This window comes from Felis catus, chromosome B1, assembly GCF_018350175.1.
Source record: "Felis catus isolate Fca126 chromosome B1, F.catus_Fca126_mat1.0, whole genome shotgun sequence".
Taxonomy (NCBI): Eukaryota; Metazoa; Chordata; class Mammalia; order Carnivora; family Felidae; genus Felis; species Felis catus.
The window spans coordinates 162,610,949-162,627,370 of record NC_058371.1 but is presented as its reverse complement, the minus strand read 5'-3'; the positions used below and the strand labels follow the sequence as shown (position 1 = coordinate 162,627,370).

The 16,422-nt window shown below is 40.5% G+C and overlaps 1 protein-coding gene across 3 annotated transcripts in view; it reads right to left on the bottom strand.

Annotated features, from left to right (window-relative positions):
* The window catches only part of SCFD2 (sec1 family domain containing 2), a 405,365-nt gene that overhangs the window by 332,745 nt on the left and 56,198 nt on the right, over positions 1 to 16,422 (bottom strand). For all 3 annotated transcript variants that reach the window (XM_023253105.2, XM_023253107.2, XM_023253104.2), the window contains exon 3: positions 13,604 to 13,731. In XM_023253105.2, coding sequence (XP_023108873.1) covers positions 13,604 to 13,731 — 128 coding nt within the window. The remainder of the gene's footprint in view (positions 1 to 13,603; positions 13,732 to 16,422) is intronic.

Genomic DNA, 16,422 nt, shown 5'->3' with positions numbered 1-16,422 from the left:
GGAGCAAAACAAACAATAAAAATAAACCTCCTAACCTCAGCCACCCATAAAAGGCTTTGCCATGAAAAGGTAGGGCAACAAAGAGGGAGCCACCTCCCTAGAAGATATCAGCAACTCCAGGCTCGGGAGCACCAGGTAAAACAGGTGGAAAATGAGGAGTATAACATAAGGTAAAGCATACAAATATTAAGTATACAGTTCAATTGATATTTACATATATATCTACCATGTAACCACCACTCAGATCAAGGTATGGAATATGTTCAACACTCTAGAAGATTCCTTTGTATACCTGTCCAGTCAGTAATCCCACAAAGGTAGACCATTACTTCTGCCTCTACCAGCACAGATCGTTTTTTTTTAACTGCTTTTGAACTTCATATAAATGAAATTACACATATGTACTCTTTTGTGTCTAGCTTTTGTTCAACATTATCCAGAATCTCAATCTTTTTTTTTTTTTTTTAATGTGCTTTATTGCTCTAAATGATTGTACTGGGTTTTTTTCATCTATTCTGCTTTGATTGTTTTTTCATCTATTCTGCTTATATTTGGAGCCATTATAAATAATGATGCTATGAACATTCTAACATATGTTAGATGTAAGCACTCATTGGTGGATGTAAGCACTCATTTCTACTGGCTATATGCCCATGTGTTTGCTGGGTGGGTGTATATTTAGCTTTCGTTGAAACAGTTTTCTAGGGATGTAGCAATATCTTCACACATTTTAAATTTAACAATTTAATTGGGGCTCCTGGGGGGCTCAAGCGTTCATTGGTGGCTCGTTGATTAAGCGTCCATCTTCATCTCAGGTCATGATCTCACAGTTCACAAGTTCAAGCCCTGCGCTGGGCTCTGTCTGGGCTGACAGCTCAGAGCCTGGAGCCTGCTTCAGATTCTGTGTCTCCCTCTCTCTGCCCCTCCCCTACTCATGCCCACTCTCTCTCTTTCTCTCTCTCTCTCTCTCAAAAATAAAATAAAAAATAAACATTAAAATTTTTTAATTAAAAAAATTTAACAATTTTACATAATTTTTAAAGTGTACATGTAATGTTTAAAATAAGGCACAACTGTATGACTAAGTTTCCTTCTGGTATTTAAAAATTTTTTTTTCAACGTTTATTTATTTTTGGGACAGAGAGAGACAGAGCATGAACGGGGGAGGGGCAGAGAGAGAGGGAGACACAGAATCGGAAACCGGCTCCAGGCTCTGAGCCATCAGCCCGGAGCCCGACGCGGGGCTCGAACTCACGGACCGCGAGATCGTGACCTGAGCTGAAGTCGGACGCTTAACCGACTGCGCCACCCAGGCGCCCCTCCTTCTGGTATTTTAATGGTGGGTAGCCAAAACACTAATAAGAATGAGAGAAAAGAGGGGTGCTTGGGTGGCTCAGTTGGTTAAGCGTCTGACCTCGGCTCAGGTCATGATCTTGCCGTTCATGGGTTGGAGCCCTGCTTCAGACTCTGTGCTGACAGCCAGAGCCTGGAGCCTGCTTTAGATTCTGTGTCTCCCTCTCTCTCTCTCTCTGCTCCTCCTCTACTCACTCTCTGTCTCTCAAAAGTAAATAAACGTTAAAAAAAACTTCTTTTAAAGAATGAGAGAAAAGAATCACAAGGGAAACTATATTGCCATATGATTAGTATGCTTCTTTATTTTATTTTTCTCATAATATTTTTCATATTTATTTACTTACTTTCTTACCCATGTTACATAGAAAAGGCTTGGAAAGCAAGAAAGTAATTTAGGAACAAAGATTATGTTGAAGAGCACAATAGTGGGGAGGGAGGGTGTACCTTCACTTTTTAGTTCATGTACATTATGATTTGAATTTTCGAGAAGCAGGTGCTGGTATTACTTTTTAAATGGCCTCTTAATTCTGAAATAAAATCACGTATGCCTCAGGTAAAATAAACAGATATGTATTTTTGTCTGGGAAATTTGAGTTTATCACTGTCACTGATTTATACGATGGATGAAGCATTGACTTTCAAGGGATAAAGAAACAGAAGAGTAAAAATAACTGCCAGCTTCCCACCTCTGCTGCGGTCAAAGGGCAAAGAAATATGGTCAGCATCCAGGTGGAGAGATTAGTCAGAAATGAGAAACAAACTTCACGATCGTGATGACCATTAGACGCTGAAACAAGTTATTAAAGAAGGGAGAGGGAAGACATTATAAATCTTCTCCCGTAAGGATCTGAAGGGCAGTATATACAGCCATCTGTATAGTGAAACCTGGATAAAGTCCAGCTGGAAATTGATGTCCATTTTTATCACACTATATATACTGAAGGTTTCCTGGGCTATCCTTTAGATCGCGTGTGTTTCTTGTTACACAAATTCTGAGCTCTATGGCACTACAAAGATAGAGTAAGAAACTAATGTGAAAAGAGCATTTTAATGAGGCAAATCAATTTAATCAAATCATTCCAAAATTTAGAATTTTATTGCAAGATATGTTTTCAAGATGGTGCGGAATAAAGCATAACTGCTGTGGGACCAGGGGTCACAAATAGGAAATAAACAGCTTTCCCCAAAAGTTACACAAAACAGTGAAATATAAAACCACCAGAAACATTTACGGTTTGGTTTTCCTTGGAAACGCAGCCTTCCTGAGGCTAACTTAAACACTGCCTCAACATTTATAAACTCAGCAGAAAGCATGGAAGGGAACAGATAGACTACCCCTGTTTTCTAGAGGGCAGTATTCTAGGCCGCCAGGGAAGGAGCATTTCCTTGGTGGGTCTACCCCCACTTGGAAAGGAATTTCTGCTCTCAGGGGAGCCTCTATGGAAAGAAACTCCCATCTGGTAGCCATGAGCCTTCTCATCATGTCATTCTCGGCTTTTTAAACTCCTAGCCCTTATTCTCTTGTTGAGGATCCCTTATGTGAAGAAAACATAAAAATAAGGAAGAAGAGGAAGAGAAGGAGGAAGAAGACGAAGAGGCAAAGGAAGGAAAAAGAAGAGAAAAAAGATGCACCAATTTAAGTTCAAAATATAGGGCCAGAGGGTAGATGCTTGAAGAAGGGGCATTAAAAACTCAGATTCCCATTTTGCAAATGAGGGACACCGAGAAACAGAGGCAAATCAAGTTACATGAGGTGTAATAGGGAAGCATTTGTTTAATGACCTAAAAGCTTTCAGGCATTATTTTTAATCCAATGAAAACTTTCTGTCCATTTCTCTAAGATTCTCTATTTCCTTCATACCCTTAAACAGAGGTATTGTTTAGGGTTCTGCCCTCCACCCTTCTTCTCAACCATTCTACCTTCTCTCTCTAGTTGGTCGACCTTTTATTTCCTTTAGAAATTTACTACTTAGGCTTCGAGATAATCACTAGGTAACTAAATCCCAAATCTCAACTTTTGCTTCTGGAAACCATTACTCTAGCCACACATTTTCCAACTGAAATGATCAGGGAACAAATCCTTCAGACAGAATAATTCCACCTCTGCATTGGGTAGAATACTCTTCATACGCAGTTACATAACCATTGGTCATTACGTTTATAATGTGGCTTACATGCCCAGGAGACAATAAATAATTCCATCAGATGCCCTTCTTTGACAGAATACTTTGAATTTCATAAATGCTATGTTTCATATAGATCATCTAATTATCAGATAAGCAGATAATCTGCTAACCCCCCATCTTGCAGACAGAAAAACAGACTCAGAAGAGTTAAATGACTTATTTGAAGACAAAACAATATTTTTAAAAATTTTTTAATGTTTTTTCATTTATTTTTTGAAGGAGAGAGAGAGACACAGCATGAACGAGGGAGGAGCAGAGAGAGAGGGAGACACAGAATTTGAAACAGGCTCCAGGCTCTGTGCTGCCTGCACAGAGCCCGACGTGGGGCTCGAACTCACAAACCGTGAGATCATGACCTGTGCCAAAGTCGGACGCTCAACCGACTGAGCCACCCAGATGCCCCGACAAAACAATATTTTATACATTTCTTATTCCCTACAAAGACTTAATATAAAATATGAGCAGATAACAAATATCTTTTAAATGAACAAACATGATTGTCTATTACCTGTAGATCTGGATAATATCTAGAAAAAAATTTCAATGAGCTTTCTTTCCTTGTATTTTGACACCCAGCTATGATTCCAATGATCTCTAGAAAACTGTGCCAATCTTGTACCCCAGGAAATATGGAATTTTTTCATATTATGGTTATCAAAGGTGTTCCACAGACCTCTGGGTCCCTGAGACACTATCGGGTAGCCGAAAAAGTCAGTTATTTTAATAATAATACTAAGATGCTCCTTGTTTTGTTACTGTGCAGTGTTTACACATGGTACAAAAACAATGGTAGGTGAAAGTGCTGGGGCCTTAGCACCAACACAGGCAGTGGTGCCAAAATACACAAGCGGTCAGTCTCACTTCAGAATGGTCACGAGAAAACTAGAGGTCCCTTGTATCAAATCTCAACCCTCAAGAAAACATCAATATCCTGTGTAAAGAGATGGGAAATATACGACAAGCACTTCTCGTACCAACTGTAATACAGTGAATGAATGACTGGAGGAAAAACACTGCTGTGATGACTTGAGTTGCCACTGTTTTCATGCCACATAATTCTTATGGAGGAAACAACCGAGAAACTCTGGTTCTTTGTACATTTTCCCAAAAAATGAATGAAGGGAGCCTGTCACTTCCAGGAAAATGACAGTTGTCTTGTCAATGACAAAGGTCAAGTTTTCATATGAAAATTACAATTCTGGAATACTTGCATCTGCCCCTATATCTCTACACTCCAAATAATTAAACATTTTCTAACGACATCAGAGGGGAAAGCAACAAGTATGTTTTTTATATTATATAATATGTGTCAATATCTGGAAGATATGCACAATTTACAGAACAAATATTTTCCAAGTTGTATGTGATGTAAAATAATGCATGTGTAAAAGATCCATTTAAAGTGCAAGAGAGATCAATGGGTTTAAATGTAACAGGATGGAAAATTCCATGATCTGGTATCATACACCACAATGTCATTAAATTTAAGAAACTGCCTCTTGTAAAGTTGGTGTCAAAGAAGAATATCTTCAATTTTCTGAAAAGGTATTAAAATAGTCCTCCTTTTTCCAACTATGTATCTTTGTAAGGCCATTTTATTTTTAAACATTTCATCCAAAATACTATATCATAACAGGTTAACTGAAGAAGCAAATATGACAACGCAGCTGTCTTCCATTAAACCAGACCTCACAGGTATGCAAAAATGTAAAGCAGTGCTACTCTACATTATTTTGTTTTAGAAAACAGTTATTTCTCATAAAAATGTGACTCATGTTTACATATAAGAGGTTTATCACATTTTTATATTAATAAATAAATATTTTAAAAAGTCGTCCCTGCTTGAATTTCTAATGCCATGTTTTCTCCTTTCAAAGAGACAACAGATATAATCCACATAAACAAAAGCTTGTGGGGTCCTAGAAAATTTTTAAGAATTTAAAGTGGTTCTGAGACCAAAAGTTTTGAGAACTAATGCTCTAATCAATGTTACTCTCAGAATCCACTCCTAAAACTAATATAGCATTATATGTTAACTAAAAATTAAATAAATTTTTAAAAATGAATGTAAAGGACTTCCTGAGACCAAAAGTTTGAGAACTAATGTTCTAAATCAATGTCACTCCTGGACTCCACAAGAGAGTGATAGAAAAAGCAATCCATTAAATAAATACATAATAAACATCAACTGAACTAACAGAATTAATTCAAAAATGTACTTATTAAGGGGCACCTGGGTGGCTCAGTCGGGTAAGCATCTGGCTTTGGCTCAGGTCATGATCTCACTGTTTGTGAGTTCAAGCCCCAGGTCGAGCTCTGTGCTGACAGCTCAGAGCCTGGAGCCTGCTTCCGATTCTGTGTCTCCCTCTCTCTATGCTCCTCCCTCACTCACACTCTGTCTCTGTCTCTCAAAAATAAGTAAACATTTTTGAAAAATTTTAAAAATGTACTTATTAACTTCATGAACATTTATTGGGTATAGAGTAAGTTCAAGGTCTTGGTTTGGTGTGGAGAATACCAAGAAGCATAGATAAGAGTTCTCAGGTCCAACTAGTCAGGGTTTGCTAGTAACTGCTGCAATAACAATATGAACAAAAACAGTACTGACAGGGATATAAGATGTTGTGTATTAGAGAGGATGGAAGGGGATGAGAGAGATGATGGGAAAAGTGTTGGATGAGAATTTTAAAAGCCAGGAGACTGAACGGGTGTTTCAGTTTGGGTGGGGAAGGGGAAAGAAGTAGGGTAAGGCTTTGAGATCGGTTGCAATCATTAACTGAGTATCTATGTACAAGGTACAACAGGGGATACAAAAATATATAGTCTTCTAGGAAACTAGAAGTAAGGAACAGAAGGCACAAAACAACTATCAGAAGAGCAGAGTGACAAAGGGAAAAGAACCCGAGGGAGAAGACATGATTAGATGCACACAGACATCAAGAGGAACAAGAACTATCAGAAAGGAAATCTGCAAATAGAAACATTCATGCAGAGGCGCCTGGGTGGCTCAGTCGGTTAAGCATCCGACTTCAGCTCAGGTCATGATCTCACAGTTCGTGAGTTCAAGCCCTACATCGGGCTCTCTGCTGTCAGTGCTGAACCGACTTCGGATCCTTTGTCCCCCCGCCCCCGCCCCTCTCCCTCTCATGTATGCTTGCTCTCTCTCAAAAATAAATAAATACTTAAAGAAAAAAAGAAATACCAATGCATGTAAGTGAAGACAGAAATAGTCATTGTCCCTCTGTTACTCATCCACACTCATTAAGCAATCCATTCACAAGTCCTAGGCCACCGGCTATGTGCCAAGCTCAAGAGCCAGGGAAGACTATGACACGGACACTCCCTACAAAGGTTTCAGATCCACACATCTAACTGCAACGCACTGTGGTAAGTGCAACAAGAAAAAGAGCTGTAGGTCCTCAGAAGCCACGGAAATCAATTCAGCCTGCCGAGGAAGGGTTTAGGAAGCAGAGCAGAAGGAGATTAAATATGGTTTTGCAGAGCAAGTGACTTCTATATTAGATCATGAAAAATAAGATGGACTTTGACAAGAAAGAGACTCTGTGTGCGCGTGTGTGCACGCACACACGTGCACTGGAAGGTGAGTGGTTCTATTAGTCAAGCTCCTGGCAGGAAGGACGGCACCCTCGAACTGGAGAAATAAGGCAAGAACGCAGGCTAAGGAAGATCAAGAATATAAAGGAAACCAATGAGGGAAGAGTTAAGGGACATAACCGACCCTCACCTCAACCACACTGTCCTCTCACCCACTCAAACTCCCGCCCGCGACCCCGCATGCGAGGTAGAGGACAGGAAAGGCTGCTGAGGCAGTCCAAAATGGTAAGCCCCCCAGAAGCACGGTACAGAAGCGTGAAATGGATCTGCGGGGACAATCAAAGGAGAATATTTCAGGCAAAGCTAAGAAAGACCTGGCTCTGCAGAGGTTCCTGCTGGAATGTGGGGAGAAGGGAGGGAAGGCAATGGGAAATGATGGGGGAAGCATGCAGCCAGAGGCAGAAGAATTTTATAATCTGCATGGTAAGGAGTCTGAACACTATCTTGAAGCAAAGGGTTTTAAGCACAGGAACCACACACTCATCTCTGTGTTTGTAGCCTGGTAGCCGCTCCCCTCCCGCTCTCCTCCCACTCCCCTCTCGCTCCCCTCTCGCTCTCCTCCTGCCCCCAGTAGTTTGAGTCCTCTATCTCACAAGAAGCCTGATACAGAAGTCAACAGACCCAGGCTTGTATCCTGGATTACTTGCTGTAAAAGTATATAAGTCCGGACCCAGAAAGGCAGAAAACAGAGCAGTTATCTGAACAGAGAAAATTTAACATACAAATTGTTAGCTGTGTAACTGAAAGGATAAAAAGAGAACTTGGGCACCTGGGTGGCTCAGTCAGTTGAGTGTTTGATTCCTGATTTCATCTCAGGTCATGAGCCCAGTGTTATAGGATCGAGCCCTGCGTCTGCCTGCTTGAGATTCTCCACCACCACTGCCCGGCCTGTCTCTCTCTGTCTCTCTCTCTCTCCCTCTGCCCCTCTCCCCAACTCGTGCTCTCTAAAATACAATATAATACAATACAATCTCCAAGGTATCGTGGTCATAGCAATTGTTGGAAGCAGATACCACTACTGGGCAGAGGGAACAAAGGGAAGAGGTTGGAATTATCAGAACTTAGAAACCAGGACCCTCTGCAGTAAAACTCAGTCCTCTGAGAACGGGGCTCTCCTCGACTGGACTGGCACCTCGGAGGAGCGCCCAGGCTCCTAAATGGCACCCGGGCTCATAAAGCTGCTTCTGCACGTGATGGCAGAACTGCAGAGTAGACTCGGCTGCTACCACAGGAAGACCCTGCCGGTGCAGGGGTGAAGTCGAGCTGGCGTGACCCTGACAAGCAGCAGGAAAATCCACAGGAAGCAGAGAGGAAGGGACCAGAGGGACATCCCCTCTGGCTTTGCTGTCTCTCTCTCTAGCAGGGAGCCAGCGGGAAGAGCAGAAGGAGGTCTGCAGAGTCCCAGCCTTCGTTAGCGTTACAGAGCGGAGGGCTGAGTTTACATCTGAGAGACAGCAAATCAACAACTGGCACAGTAATCCTGGAAAAGGAACTGCATCTTTTTGGGGCTCGGCGTTCCTCGCCTGTGAAATGGGAGTAAAATAAAAAGTACCAAATGCGTAAGATTATTGAAAGGATTACATGAAACAAATTATGTAAAACTCTGTTAGGGTACCTGAAATAAAGCAGTGATTCAATAGAAACCAACTCACTTCCTCATTCCCCAAATTGTGGTAACAGCTTCTATATGAAGACAAGGATGTGTGAGAGTTAATAATCAGTGTGTGTGTCCTATGAGGCATCCAGATTTTCTCATCTTTTATAAATTACCATATATCACATGGTATGAGGGTCTTATTTGGGTTTTAACCTATCCTTTGTGCAGTCTGACAATTTCACACACACACACACACACACACACACACACACACACACACACACACACCAGCTGTGCATGTTCCCTTTAATTCCAGATAAAATTCTCCAAAATGAAGGTAAAAGATATAAACGTGATCAAAACATAGTTGTTATCCAGTCAGAACTGGATGAACTCCAGTACCAATAAAGGAAGCAGAGTATTCTCAACGATGGTGAAAAAAGTGTACTTGAGCAAAATTTTCTCAAGCCAGTTTTATTATGCGGTAAAAGAGGGACATGATAGTGTGGCATTGGTGGGAACCAAAAACCATCAATCTCATTTGGAGCTTCGTTAGGAGAAGTCTAGTGTCCAAACAGAGGTAAAGACAAGACATCTGTGCTCAGCTCTGGACATCACATTGTAGGAGGGACGTTAGCAAACCAGGGCTCTGTCTGGGGCTTGGAGCTGGAGCAATTGCGATGGTAAAGGTGGGAAAGGCCTGTCTTCTCACAAATGGTTGAAAGAACTCACCCCACTTCATAATGAGTATATGGACCAGACACTACTGTGCCCCAGGACCAGGAGAGTCAATTAAGAAGTAGCTCAATATAACGGACCATGCCCACACTGTCATCTGGAAACATAGCTCAAGAGAGTTTTCTATAAAAGTGACCACAGAAGCTTGGAAGTCCCAAATACGAGCAAGGTGATTTGGGGGGAGTGAACAGAGTTCAATGGATTCATAACTAAGCTGAACATGGGAAAACTATTTGGAATTCTGCACGAAGAAAGAATGCATTATCAAAAGGCAGACACTCAGCATAAAGACTAGAAAAGGACAAGTGAACTGGAAAGAATGAGTAAGCATATTTCCCAGAAAGAAAGGGGAAAATCATCTAACTGGGTTTGTTTGCTTTGATTTCCCTCTCATCAAACAACCTTCTTCTGTTAGGTTCCCGTGTAGATTCACTCGCTCAGACTTCAGCTTCTACAGCTGAAGCACACAGCACTGCTTCGGTCAGAACCTTCGCTCTGCTCACGGCTTTCTTCCTCCTTCCATATTCTAGCAAATAGATATTTTCCCTATGTTTATGGACATAGAAATTGAAGGTTGGCTCTTTGGTGGCAGAGCCAGACATAACTGACTTCGCACCCCATCACAGTCACAGAACAGGCACACGCACAAGGTAGCGGTGAGTCTAGCAGTGAATGCTGCAAAGAAGTCCAGAAGAATGAGGACTGAGGAAACCTCCTTATGGTTAGTGGTCTGGGAGACTTTTTCGCAAGGAAGTGTCAGAAACCAGGCGGCACTACGTTAATAAGCAAGAGAACAATGAAAACACAGAGGCATCAAGCGTAGAATACTTTCTCGTGAAATCTGACCGCAAAAGAAAACACGATGTTCTAGAGATCTGTTTTCCTTCAGCTCCAGTGTGATCTTCCTGCCCCCCATTAAACACTGGGGAGGACGTCCACTCTGCAGAGAGCAAGAGTGCAAACTGGTGAAGGTCCTCCAACCACAGACGTATTCCAGAGAAACCGAGCCTCTGTTTAAAATGCAAAATGTAGAAACGGAGGCAGCCTTATTCTGGTCATTTCTTCTGGAAATGGTCATTTCGTATCCAAACAAATGGGTTTCTTAGAGTCTATTTCTTCTGTACTTTCAGGATACATTTTTCATTTTGAAAATGCAATTCAGTTTACGATGTTTCAAAAATCACTTTCCTGGGACACATTTATTTGGCTAACTGACAACTTAATAAGATTTTAGAAAGACGGCATATGTTTATATGTGAAATGATAAAATGAATTTTTTCTTTGTTTTAGCAACTAAGCGTTTTTTCCTTTAACAGAAAGATGTTTCTTTCTGTCGGTGTTTATAATGTTTTAACATGAACTTACCTTGTACTGAGAAATTTTACATTTAAGATCTGAGGTTTCAATCATAGGATACCTCTCAGTGAATTTAAATACGAGAGACTCCTCAATCTAGAATTAAAATTTCTGTTTAATGTTTCAAAAGTACTAGAAGCTTCTATTACAGAAAAATGTATACTTTGGTAGAATTTACAGTAGGGAGTGGGAGAAGAGTACATAGTTTAAAGCATATTTCATAGTTTTAAATGATGCTGGAAAAAGCATTGCAGCCATCTAAGACACCAGACCCTGATTTTTTTTTTATGATAAGCTAAATGATAAGGAATTTTGAAATACCAATGTTTTATTACGTTTAAGCTCCAGATCTTTTCCTTACTGTTCATGGTTATCTATCCGTTGGTATATGAAAATGAGACTCAGCACAAATTCTGACTAGTTGATATGAAGCAGAAATGGGGAGTCACACTGTTAAGCTTTTACCAAATTATAGTTGGCACATGAATAAAGTGTGGTTTGGGCCAATCTTTTCGGTCCTTCTTACAACCAAAATTTGCTAACAATTATCTATTTCTTTCCTTCTTTTTTTCTGAAATTTTGGGACAATGCAAATCATTTCATCTGAGGCTTATGGGTGTTTTTTGTGGGTTTTTTGTTTGTTTCTTTGGTCAACCAAAACCTGAAACATTTAAATTTTAATTCCTTATGGGGTTACCTGTCTTTTTAAAACATTTATTTCTGTCTTTGATTATTTTTAAAAGATATAGTCCTCTAGAAAAGTGTGTTGATCTTTCAAGAGTCCTATATTGCACAATAAAATTTGATTTATGCTCTGTGATAGCATTGTAAGGTTACATCACCGAACTGCAATATAAATGAACCTTATCACCAAGACCTTTGTGCAATCCTACTTTTCTTGATTCACAATATGAATTTGTTCCTGTTTCAACATTCTCATGGATAAGGAACTCCAAAAAGTAAATACACTTGTTATTAATGTGTATCTAGAACTGTGGAAAGAAGGAAGGAAGGAAGGAAGGAAGGAAGGAAGGAAGGAAGGAAGGAAGGAAGGAGAGGATGAGAGGGAGGAAGGAAGCAGAAAGAAGGAGGGAGGAAAATTAATAGTTAAATTCAAAGTCTCAAGGTAGCACCTTGTTTCTATTCCAAAATAACACATAGACCTCTGGCATTGGTTATATGGAAATAGGATGATTTTATAAATAAAAAACATATCCTCTCATCTCAGAATATCTGATGTGAATTCTCCTAACCTTTCTCAGATATATGGCCTTAAGCAACTTAGTTTTTCTCTATTCCAGTTTCCTTATCTGAAAATGGGATACTGATGGTCCCCATCTGGCAGAATTACTGTGAGGATTAAATAAGATTAACACAGGGAAAGAGATAAAAACCTGACTCAATAAACACTAGTTACCTTCATTTTTCTATCATCATTATGTTCCAAAAAGCCCTCATATGGAGTCACCTAACACACTCAGAATCATGATTTTTTTTCTTATTATGATCCTGTACCTTTTTTCCTTTTAGTTTCATCCACATTCTTTCACTTTCAAAATTTTGTTCTTCTATTTCAACTTGGTAGTTTGATTTTTGTACTCATAAATAATCAAGAACTTGGACTATGAATCTCAGCAAAGAAAAATTTTCCCACCCAGTAAAATGTACTAATATTAATTGAATACCTAAAAGCAGATTACAAGAGAAAAACATTATTTTTTTAATTTTTAAAAAAGGTTTATTTATTTATTTTTGAGAGAGACAGAGTACAAGCAAGGGAGGGGAGAGAGAGAGAGAGAGAAAGAGAGAGAGAGAGGGAGAGAGAGAGAGAGAAACAGAATCCGAGGCAGGCTCCAGGCTCTGAGCTATCAGCACACAGCCCAAAGCAGGGCTTGAACTCAAGAACCATGAGATCATGACCTGAGTCTAAGACGGAAGCTTCATCAACTGAGTTATTCAGGTGCCCCAAGAAAAACATTATTTTTAAAAATAGCGAAAGAAACTTTTGCAAGTTTCCAAAATTAAATTCTACCTATTAACCAGATTCAATATCCATTTTAAATATTTCCATATTAATAAAATTATTTAATTTAAAAAATAAGTAAAACATCAAATTCATTTTTTAAAATCGATCAAAACACAAGTTCTCTGACTTTTTAATCAAAAGGAAAAAGCCATTTTAAACGCAAATTTGGGGCGCCTCGGTGGCTCAGTCAGTTGAGCGCCTGACTTTGGCTCAGGTCATGATCTCAGGGTTCGTGAGTTTGAGGCCCACATCTGGCTCACTGCTGTCAGCACAGAGCCTGCTTCAGATCCTCTGTCTCCCTCTCTCTGCTCCTCCCATGCTCAGCACAGTAGTTCAGTCATTAATTGAAAACCAATAAAAGACCCTTTCTTCATCCACAGTAAGGGAGTTGGGGGGGGTTAGGGGAGGAGGAGGAATGGAATAGAATGGAGGGGAGGAGGTCCAGACCAATTTTGACAGCCCCAGATCTAGTAAAGAAACTAGAAGAATTAGTCTTTGTAAGCAAGGACTCTCCTGGAGTTCCCAAAGTTGAGTCTAAAACAGGAGGGGTCATTGCTGAGCCCTGAGGGCAGTGTGTCCATATTCCTTCCCTACTCTTTCAACCGTTTACACATGCCTTGAATGCTCTCGTCGGGAAGCCATGCTGGCTAGGCTGGCCCGCAGTTCAGAGCAAGCTTCAATCCACTTCCTGGAGCCTGTGGCTCCTGCCCTCAGAGAAGAGGAAGCGCTTACCCATACTCATCTTGATTGGCAGGTTTTCTCTGCTTGCTGCTTCCACTAGATGTCTCCGCACTTCCATCACTGCCTCTTTGTGCTTGGTGCTCAGTAAGGCTTCCCACAAGGCTTTGGCGGCCGCGTCCCTGCAGTGAAACCACACAAGAGCTTTAGAGTAAATTTCTGCTGGATAATGAAAAGAGTTGAAAACAAAATAACTTCTCAAATATCTCTTCCGAGCACGAATATAGTCTTTCCTACTGATAGGCTTTAAGTATTAAGACGAAATAAAGCATATCTAATCCATTTTAATCAGCACAAAATATTGAGAAATGAAGGACATAATAAAATCAAGCCCCCACCTCCCCCCCAAAAAGTGGGGGAAGCAAAGCTACATTGTGCTGAGAAGTGTGAGAAAAACATATGGTAAGTTGTTTGAGGTTTGCGTTTAAAAATATTTCAGAGTGTAATTCAACATTGCTAGAGTAACATATATATGATTTGTAAGCCAAAGTTAAAGGCATGTCTCAAAATGATTTCTTGGTGATTAGAAACATGTCAGTTTGAGATAGCATACTTGCCAGGGGAACACAAAGCAATCAGCAATGAGAATTAGTGTTCAAAAACTACTCAATAGAATTCCCAATGAATGGGTTTTCTACTGAATGAAAATCAGGAATTAGGCGAAGTAACCATGGCCTTAAGTAGCCCACTTTGGGCCTTAGGTTCTAAGGCTGGTACTTCTGCAGCCTTTACAATTAACCATTGATACAGCACGAAGCACTGCATTATGCAGGGTCTCATCTGGGCTCACTTTTCCAACAGCCCTCTGTCTCACCCACCACACCACCTCCAAATTATAAATGAGTACAGTGTTCTTCCCGGAAGATCTCTGCATGTAGCCAAGTATACACATTTGTAGTAACGTTCTATAAACTGAGTCTAAAAAAACAAAGATGACTTCTGTCCCTTTCTAAGGGCATTTTTCCTCCACTTAAAGCCCCACTCACCTTCCTACGGTCCAGTTAGCAACAGTTTGAAAATGAATGTATTTTTTATAGTTTGGTTTTATGACATTAATTTAGCTTTAAAGTTATACTTAATAGGGTATATCTTTCAAGTTTGAATTTCATTTGGAATAATGGAATGATGTGTTTCAGCACTGACTTTAAAACCTGGCACACAATAATCTTTCATTAAATAGTACTGTTTTTATTACTATGTATTTTTTTCTGAGAGAACCACCATCACTGTTCAACATATTCTCCTTGTTTTGCTCTGATCGAAACTGTCATCGTTATAACTCAGCATCCAATATTCTAAGTTCAATTTAAATTTGCCTGTAAACTATATGCCAAGTGCTCTTCTCAGTGGTTGCAATACAGATAAAAAGGAGGCACAAATTTTCAATGACTTTAGAGCCTGAAAGAAGAGGAAAATATTTACACACACACACACACACACACACAATACCCCCCAAAATGTGGTAAGATGCAGATCCATGCTTGCATAGAGTTTTCTGGTAGCACAGAGCAAGGGCTCTAATCCTGGGTAGGAGGACAGGGACTCAAAGAATGATTTCCAATAGAAATGATAAGCAAGTACAGAGATCTATAAGCTCTGAAAGCAGCCAAGGCAAGAAGCTGTAACTCAGTCTGGGAAGGAAAATAGTAAAGTCTTCAAGGGAGATAGAATATCTTCATGACAAAACAAGAAAACAAGGGGAAGAAGGATATTACAGGCATTTCATTTCAGTACAAAGTCCCCCGTACATGGCACTAAAGAGTATTGTTTTGCTCCATGCTGACATGCAAGAGGAGGGCAGTAGATGTAAGGCAAAGGGGAAGAGGAAGGCCCTACTCTCCAAGGGCCCCATGTTCACTGCCAAGGCTTATCATTTGGTAGGTGACAGGGAGCCAAGGAGTATGCCGTCGATTTCACATTCTGAAAAGTGCGGCATAGCTTAGCAGTAACGAAAACGGTCTTTATCATCATTCAAAACTAGGTCTATTTCCTGTGGGGCTTTGGGAAAGCTACACCATTTCTCCAAAGCTCTGAAGGCAATGGAGAACCACTAAAGTATTCCGAGCAGGGGTACTCCCAGTTTCCCAAGTTTATGGTCCACGGTCGTTCCCTACTTTTGTTCTCCAAAGCACCTCTCCCCAAACCACAGGGATTTCTCACATATTCTCAACACTACACACAACTTCTAGAGTAGAACGTCACTGCCATCCTCTTTTCTATGCGAGTGTGTACTTTGTGAATACAGAGTGCCTCCAAAATCACACTAGGTCAAGGCTGTGGTTGCCACCTCGGATTAGTGTTGGATCTTCCTCAGGCAGTCCAAGCACACAGACCCCTTCTCTTCCTTTGCCAGGAATGTTCTTCCTCTTACACATACCCCTCTCTCTCTTCCATTGTCTGCTGAAATATCGCCTTATGAGAGTCCCCCCCCCCACCCCGCTTTACTAAAACACACATAAAAAACTAAAGAGCCCATCCCAGAACCTTATCCTCGTATTCCTTTTCTCCCTTCCTGGGCTTTGCTGCCCTATGTAATCATTATTACCATCTGACTGATCATAGGCTTCCATGTTTATCTTTTGTTGTCTAGCTCCCTCACAGAAGGTAAGGCCTTCTACGAAAGTAGGGGTTTTGTTTTACCCATTGCAAAGTCCCCACTACCGAGAACACCGCCAGGTCTCATGGGAGGTCTACTCAATAAATGCTGAATAAGCAAACGAATAATGCTTGCTGGTTGTACAATCTAGTGCACGTAACTCTCTTTCTCCGTTTTCTCGTCTGTGAGACAGAGGTAACCGTAGTGACTACCTCAC